This window comes from Mytilus edulis, chromosome 1, assembly GCF_963676685.1.
Source record: "Mytilus edulis chromosome 1, xbMytEdul2.2, whole genome shotgun sequence".
Taxonomy (NCBI): domain Eukaryota; kingdom Metazoa; phylum Mollusca; class Bivalvia; order Mytilida; family Mytilidae; genus Mytilus; species Mytilus edulis.
Genome location: NC_092344.1, coordinates 75,398,453 through 75,407,656, shown reverse-complemented (window position 1 = coordinate 75,407,656; position 9,204 = coordinate 75,398,453). Strand labels below are relative to the sequence as shown.

The window sequence follows — 9,204 nt, the reverse complement described above, 5'->3', positions numbered from 1 at the left end:
GGGGGGGGGGGGGGGGGGGGGTAAATTTTTCTCATTTCAGATTTCATAAATAAAAAGAAAATTTCTTCAAACATTTTTTTAAGAGGATTAATATTCAACAGCATAGTGAATTGCTCAAAGGCAAAAAAAAACTTTTAAGTTCATTAGACCACATTCATTCTGTGTCAGAAACCTATGCTGTGTCAACTATTTAATTTTAGATTTAAAAAGTTTGAAGAATAAATCTTTAATTGATTTGTAAAATCTTGACATTTGTTTTGTGTAAAAAAAAAAACATGTAATGTCAAAAATTTGATCACAATCCAAATTCAGAGCTGTATCACGCTTGAATATTTTGTCCATACTTGCCCCAACTGTTCAGGGTTCGACCTCTGCGGTCGTATAAAGCTGCGCCCTGCGGAGCACCTGGTTGGTTATTATCTTGAATATTATTATAGATAGAGAAGAACTGTACACAGCAATAATGTTCAGCAAAGTATGATTTACAAATAAGTCAACATGACCGAAATGGTCAGTTGACCTTTTTAGGAGTTACTGCCCTTTATAGTCAATTTTTAACCATTTTTTCGTAAATCTTAGTAATCCTTTACAAAAATCTTCTCCTCTGAAACTAATGGGCCAAATCAAACCCAACTTGGCCATAATTATCTTTGGAGTATGTTTTTTGAAAAATGTGTCCGGTGACCCAGCCATCAAACCAAGATGGCTGCCATGGCTAAAAATAGAACATAGGGGTAAAATGCAGTTTTTGGCTTATAACTCAAAAACCAAAGCATTTAGAGCAAATCTGACATGGGGTTAAATTGTTTATCAGGTCAAGATTTATCTGCTCTGAAATTTTCAGATGAATCAGTCAACTGGTTGTTGGGTTGCTGACCCTGAATTGTTAGTTTTACGGAAATTTTGCTGTTTGTGGTTATTATCTTGAATATTATTATAGATAGAGATGAACTGTAAACAGCAATAATGTTCAGCAAAGTAAGATTTACAATTAAGTCAACATGACTAAAATGGTCAATTGACCCCTAAGGAGTTATTGTCCTTTATAGTCAATTTTTAACAATTTTCATAAAATTTGTAAATTTTTACTTACATTTTCAACTGAAACTAACTGGGCCAAGTTATTTTTATAGATAGAGATCATTTTAAGCAGCAAGAATGTTCAGTAAAGTAAGGTGTACAGACACATCACCATTACCAAAACACAATTTTGTCATGAATCCATCCTCTTTCTTTGTTTAATATTCTCAAAGACCAAGGTGAGGGACACAGGCTCTTTAGAGCCTCTAGTTATTTATTATTTCTAGCTATTCATGTTCTTAATATTTGCTTCATTTCAGGTGTCAATCACCATGTTGGTCATATCAAGAAGTCATTATGAGAAGATTGAAAGGAATGAACCTTTGGACCCAGAAGATAAAGCTCAAATTTATGTTAGCTTTTTTTATGATTTTTTAAATCAGGATGAAAGAAATGAACTGATGAGGGTTTTTATGATACTGAATAATATACCAGAGATTTACTCTGAAACAGATGATAATGACACAGGAAGCAGTTAGAGTGAAAGTTGTATGAATAGGTTATACCTATATTTAATATTAGAGAGGTTAGTTCAAGATCAAACTACAATATGTTTAAAGTAATGGAAAATTGTAAGAAACATGAAATTGCATCAACAGTTATAAAAATAATAATAATTAATTATTTAAAGAGGATTGACACAGATAGTCACAAAAACAGATGTTTACACACAGTCAATTGACAATTTTATAGTTCAATATATCATTAATAGTAAATAAAAATAAAGCAGTAAAAGAGATTCACATAATAAAAAGATAGTATTGACAAATCTAAATAATTCATTCTAAAACCACTTACTAGCATTTTGGAGCTTATCAGGACTGTGACATGTGTGTATTGATAATTTTCTTCCAAGTTTAAACTGTTTTGCATGTTACACATTTTAGTCTATTCCATAAAACTGATCCTTAAGAAACAAAAGATGTCTTCATTTTTTGTAACTTGTACAAAAATCTTCTTCTCTGAAACTTCTGGGCCAAATTTTTACTAACTTGGCCACAATCATAATTGTGAGTTTAAAAAATGTGTCCGATGACCAAAATTAGAACATAGTGGTAAAATGCAGTTTTTGCCTTATATCTTTGAAACTAAGACATTTAGGGCAAATCTTTCAAGATTTAAATGTCCATCAGAATAAGATCTATCCCATCACAAATTTTCAGATGAATCCTACAACCCGTTGTTGGGTTGCTGCCCTAAAATTGGTAATTTTAAGGAAATTTTGCAGTTTTTGGTTATTATCTTGAAGACTGTTATAGATAGAGATAAACTGTAAACAACAATAATGTTCAGCAAAGTAAGATCTACAAATAGGTCAACATGACCAAAATTGTCAGAGAACCCTTAAGGAGTTATTGTCCTTTATAGTCAATATTGAACAACTTTTCGTCATTTTTGTAACTTTTAATTGTACAAAAATCTTCTTTTCTAAAACTATGGGCCAAATTTTAACCAAACTTGGCCACAATCATTACCAGGGTATCTATTTTAAAAAAGTGTCTAATGACCCCGCCTACAAGTCAAGATGGCCGACCTCAGTAAATACAGTAACAGGTGAGCGACACAGGCTCTTGAGAGCCTCTAGTTCTAGTTTCAAGACAATAAATTGTGTGTAAGTGTAAAGATCTTTCTGAAATTGTACCTCAAGGTTCCATTTCAAAAAAAGGAAGGTTGGGATTTATTTTGGCAGTGATGGCTCAAACTGTTTAGGATCCATCAGAATAAGAGTTTCAGGTTAAAGTTTTTGGTCAAGGTAGTTTATCGATGAAATTGAAGTCAAATCAACTTGAAACTTAGTACACATGTTCCCTATAGTATAATCTTTCTAATTTTAATGCCAAATTAGATTTTTACCCCATTTCACAGTTCATGGAACATGACAAATGATTGAATGGGGCATCCGTGTACTTTGGACACATTCTTGTTGGTCCTGTTTTCAAATTGGTCTACATTAAGGTCAAAAGGGTCCAGATTTAAACTTAGTTTGATTTTAACAAAAATTGAATCCTTGGGGTTCTTTGATATGCTGAATCTAAAAATGTACTTAGATTTTTGATTATTGGCCCAGTTTTCAAGTTGGTCCAAATCGGGGTCCAAAATTAAACTTTGTTTGATTTCATCAAAAATTGAATAATTGGGGTTCTTTGATATATATGCCAAATCTAACTGTGTATGTAGATTCTTAATTTTTTGTCCCCTTTTCAAATTGATCTACATTAAAGTCCAAAGGGTCCAAAATTAAACTAAGTTTAATTTTACCTTTCAGTGATAACAAGCACTTTATTTTACATTTTAATATTTTATGATGTATTTAAATGAGTAGTTATTGTTGCAAATTCCATTAGAAATTTGAATTGAGATCAGTTTTGGAATAAGGGAAAGGGGGATGTGAAAAAAAAATTGGGGGGGGGGGGGGGGGTAAATTTTTCTCATTTCAGATTTCATAATTAAAAAGAAAATTTCTTCAAACATTTTTTTGAGAGGATTAATATTCAACAGCATAGTGAATTGCTCAAAGGCAAAAACAATTTTAAGTTCATTAGACCACATTCAATCTGTGTCAGAAACCTATGCTGTGTCAACTTTTTAATCACAATCCAAATTTACAGCTGAATCCAGCTTGAATTTAGTGTCGTTACTTGCCCCAACCGTTCAGGGTTCAACCTCTGCAGTCGTATAAAGCTGCGCCCTGCAGAGCATCTGGTTCAATCTGAAGTTGGTAAAAACAATATAGTTGATGCGGTGTATTTTATTATTAAAAGTCAACTTTCGCCAGGTATTCTCACAGACAAGCCTTATAATGCCAACAAGGGCAAACTTCATTTCTAAAAGCGTAAATTTATGACTTGGATGGAAGGTTGTTACATTGACACTCATTCCACATCTTATATCTATGTGTAGGGTACTATAAATAACTAGGCTTTCAAACACCAACTTAAAATACCGGTTAACCGGTCAAACCATTATCAGAGTAACAGATTAGGCAAAAGTGTCTGATTTGACAACACTAATCAATATATCATTTCATGTTCCACTTGTGATGTTTTTTTAAACTCCTAACTTGGGAGCATTTCAGTGTGCACTAAAACAAACTTCTTTTTTGTAACTATTTAAATGAGACTAAATAACTTCCAACCAACATCAAGAACATGCACAATAATTTCTGAATATGGTTAAAATACAACTTCTGTTCCATATAGGTGACCTTTTTGAATTGTCCATACACTCTAGGTGCCCTTTTTGTAGTTTATATTCCCTTTTTCAATCAAGTTACCATGCCCCTTTTGTGTTATAGGGGAAACACTAAAGAATGATATATTTTGTAAATATATATTTTCAGGTAACATTTGTTTCTCTAGAAACTAAAAAGGAATACTTTGAATAGTTAAAGACCAAAGATAAGACAAAAGAGTGGAGAGCAGAAGTAACATACAGTAAAGAATGCAATTTTTTATCAAAAGATGGAAGAAAAGAGTTGATTCCAATATTATTGGGAATGGAAAAGCTAGTTAACTTATAAATATAAATTTTCATGTTAAACTAAGGTAAAACAAGGATAAATGACTTTCAATGAAATAAAGATGTTGTAATAATTTTGGCAAGGACAATTTGCCCCAATTATAGTTTTGAAAAGGTATTGATTGTGCCACTCTATTTTTCAGATGGTATTAATTGCACCAGTAAATGGAATCAAATTGTGCCACATTTACTTGTATATTTTTTATGCCCCAGCCATAGCTGAGGGGGCATTAAGATTTACCCTTGTCCGTACATATGCATGTCTGTACATCCTAAAGTTGTTATGAAACATAAACACTTTTTACCAAAAAACTCAGATGAAGTACAAATTTGTAAGCGTCACTTACTCTTCAGTTATGTCCCTTTATAACTTTATATAATATGCAAGTGGGGGTTTCATCTGTGTTTTTCACATGTTAAGCTGTTGTCTGATCATTGCTAATAATATATTTTCAAGCAAATAGAGTGTTTTTTTGTCGAGCCTGCGACAAAAAGTTTGACATAGGGATAGTGATCCATTATCACTGTACTAGTATAGATATTTGTTATGGGGCCAGCTGAAGGATGCCTCCGGGTGCAAGAGTTTCTTGCTGCATTGAAGACCTATTTGTGACATTCTGCTGTTGTCTGTTCTATGGTCAGGTTGTTATCTCTTTGACACATTCTCCATTTCCATTCTCAATTTTTAGCTTAAGTTTTGGTGGTCAAGTCCATATCTCAGATACTATAAGCAAAAGGTCTAGTATAGTTGGTGTATGGAAGGACTGTACGGTGTACATGTCCAACTGGCAGGTGTCATCTGACCTTGACCTCATTTTCATGGTTTGGTGGTTATAGTTATGTGTTTGTGTTTTGGTTTGTTTTTCCTATACTGTATGCAATAGGTCTACTATATTTGTAGTATGGAATGATTGTAAGGTGAACATGTCTAGCTTGCAGGTGTCATCTGACCTTGACCTCATTTTCATGATTCAGTGGTCAAAGTAAAGTTTTTGAGTTTTGGTCTTTTTTTCTAATACTATATGCAATAGGTCAATTATATTTGGTATATGGAAATATTTTATTATATGTCAGTCGTGCAGGTTTTATTTGACCTTTACCTCCTATTCACAGATCATTGCTCATTTAAGTTTTGGTGTTTTGGTCTATACTATAAGCAATATGTCAACTATATTTGTTATATGGAAAAATTGTTAGCTGTACATGTCTGCCTTGCATGGTTCGTCTTACCTTGACCTCATTTTCATGGTCCATTGGGCAATGTTTATATATTTAGCACTATCAACATGATATCAATGATTAGTAAAGAAGGCGAACCATAGTCACTCCATCTGGTCCCATGTCACAGTTAACTTTCTTAGATATTTTGTTGTCTACAAATGCAGTCCCTAGTGTGAACAGATTGCTTTTTGATATTTTGAAATATTAAGTAAGGGGATTGAACTACATGTTATACAAAAGAGCTTGTAGACTTTTCTATAATTTGGATATTATTTGTCCCAATAGTAGTACATGCACTGTAAAATTCTATTGGAGATAGAACCGGTACGATTTATTTCATTTGAATTTACTGTGTAAAAGAAATGCACTACAAAATAACTCTGTTCTTGTTCCTTTCCTCCATCTGTCTGTCTGTTGTCAATATGTTGCACAATAACTCGAAAATGCTTTAATAAATTTGAATAAAACTTTTGTGAATTGTTTATATCTATCGATGTAAGCTCCCTTTTTGATTTTTATAAATTTAAGATTTGAAGTATCTAAATTATGGGATTTTTCAAGTTTTCAGACAATAACTCAAAAGTGTTTTGATCAGTTTTCATAGAGTTTTGATATTTCAATAAATCGTTGTCAAAACCTATCCCAGCACCCCAACTCCATAGATCATAAGGTGTTTTGAACATCTATTTAGACCAATTAGAATTAACTAATTGACCATGGCCATGACCATTGTCAGGAGCCCAAGCCATTGCATAGTGACACATTATTATAAAAATACTGTAATTTTATTAGGGGTTGCTCGTCACTCGTTGCACATCTGTTTATTGTAATTTTTTGTTATCTTTTACTAAAAAATTGAGTGTATTGTGTATATTGGTTTACTTTTGTACATCAATCTATCCATGAGATATTATAATCAGCAAAAATTTAGTTACTTTATACATATATATATATATATGACTCTAAGGACAACAAAACCATTTTAGTGGATGTCTGCCTATAAATGTATAACTTCTCATCAAAGAGTGTCTTTAGAACTTAGATGGCCAGATTTTATTTACCAGAAAGAGCCATGGCCAATTTGCCGGCGATTTGTTTCATTCGATTAGATAGGTAAATCATGCTTTAAATAGCCCGATAGATGTTAATTATAGTACATGATAATACGTCATGTCATCTATTTTCATACCTTGAACAGGTATTCCTACATAAACAAGGCCAAGACTATTGATTTTTAAATATTGATTTTATTTTATTATTAACATCCTTTATGCAAGGTTCCATACCACGTAACATGCAAAGGAGCCAAATAACACGGAACAAATTCAAATCTTGATTGTCTCATTCTAAATATATGTATATCTGTACTTTTCCTGGTCTTGTAAGGTTTTATCGTCTATAAGATAATATACTACATGTTTATATTTTAACCCGAGAACATCTTTAATACCGTCAGTAAGTCATAGATCACCCTGTGTTACTGACACATGTTATATTGCCTTTTCTGTCATTTTAACAAATCGGACCTTCGTTGTGATACAGATGCAACAGCTTCTTGTTGTTTTACCTACAATCAAGATTTGTAGTGTAATTGATTGTTCTGTTGTGTTGTTTTATTTTCTGATGACTGAAGTACCGGTGTAGGGACGGTGGTAAACATTTCAGAACTAGTATCTAAACAGTTTGTGAATTGGCGACAAAGTTGTTGTTGACTGCATTTGTTACATATGATACCATGTTCAAAAAAGGTTTCGAAAAATAGTTTGTGTTGTTTTGAAACTTGTATACAATGGCCTTATTTTAAGTTATGTGTATATAACCCCCGCAACATGTAGTTTTCATTGCTATAGAATTAATTCTCGTGTTATTGGTTATCAGTTTGACGGCAGTTGGTCCTTGGATATATGTAATAAATGTAACCACATTAATAGAAAGTAAGTCAAGAGTATGGATAGTCAAGGAATGCACACAATAAGCAATACATTTTTTTTTCTTTGATACATGTAAAATGATAAACTAGTAAACTATATAGTCAAAATGAACCAGAATGACTCTATGAACTAAGCAAACATCCGAAAAAATATGATAGAAACATTAAAATTTAATATAACAATACAAAAAATGCAAATATTCTGAGCGAGATTCGAACCCTTTCTTTAAAACCAACATTTATTAGTAGTTCTGTGCTCTTCTAATTGAGCTACGGCGATGCTTATACATATCTCTCTTATTAAGAATCTATATCGGTACAATTTATCGATGTTTCAATTTTTTCTTTAAAAAGTTGTTTTTTATGTAATAAGGACACTCTAAACCAATTTCATTTTTGAGTGAACAAGTTGTATGAATAACAACAGTCATAAAAAGTATAACTTTTTTTTGGTTTGAAATGTCCTTCTTAGGGGATTCCATGTTTTTCTCACCTAAAAACACCTGAAAATCCGCATATTGGACTTTCATCCTTTTTTAGGGTCAAATTAACTTTTGATCACACATGTCATAATATATGTAAATCGAGATATTGATCAAAAAGCATTTTTATTTTTTGTTTTTATAGTAAATTTTATTCTTTCGGCACTTTTTGAAATTGGCCCTTCTGTGAAAAAAATCATCGATAAATTGGCCATACCTCTTTGATAATTTATTTGTAAAATAGTTCTTCTTTTTTCTAAATCAGTATATTATGGTAAATGATTGGTGAAATATTCTGTGAACTATGAAAAAGAGTTTCTTAATCATGTTAATGAAATGCTTACTGGTATACTATATCTTGTTAAGAATGGGTTTATTTTGATGATTTGTTAAAATTATGTACAAATAATTTATCTATTAAAAATCAAAATTATCTGTATATAGCTTATAAATGTATTTACATTCTTGTCTAAGCAGTAATAAAACAATTCTGAAATTTGATATTTTTTTGCCGCATTAGTTACTTGAACATTGAAATAAATTCACTATTTTGAAACGGACTATAGCTTTATAAATCGGATACATGTGCACACTCAGGGGCGGATGCAGGAATTTTCGAAAGGGGGGTGCTAACCCAGGGCACCCAGGGCAAAGGGGGGTGCAAAACATATGTCCCGATACAAATGCATTGATCGGCAAAAATAAAGGGGGGGTGTGCACCCCCGGACCCCCCCCCCCCCCCCCTGGATCCGCCACTGACACTTTAGCTCCTTTCGTAAAAACAGCTTCCGGTGGCCTATATTAGCTATACAAGTAGTCTGGGAAGTGTTTTGAATGATGTGATATCGTTTAGTGTATACATACAAATACCCTTGGAGCCGTTTTTACCAAAAAAGGGGGAGGGTTAAAATCGAAGATTTCTATATCATGTGACGTGACAAGATTTAACAAGTATCGCCAAAAGTTAGGCCT

General features: G+C 32.5%; 1 protein-coding gene across 4 annotated transcripts in view; it reads left to right on the top strand.

Annotated features, from left to right (window-relative positions):
* Positions 1-8,733, top strand: part of LOC139490090 (uncharacterized) — a 36,514-nt gene extending 27,781 nt beyond the window's left edge. For 3 of the 4 annotated variants that reach the window (XM_071276954.1, XM_071276943.1, XM_071276950.1), the window contains exons 6-7: positions 1,341-1,606; positions 4,421-8,733. In XM_071276954.1, the coding sequence (XP_071133055.1) occupies positions 1,341-1,559 (219 nt within the window). In that variant the 3' untranslated portion in view covers positions 1,560-1,606; positions 4,421-8,733. Of the gene's footprint in view, positions 1-1,340; positions 1,607-4,420 lie in introns of those variants that run through there. The other variant, XR_011656250.1, reaches the window with a different exon arrangement.
* The last annotated feature ends 471 nt before the right edge of the window (positions 8,734-9,204 follow it).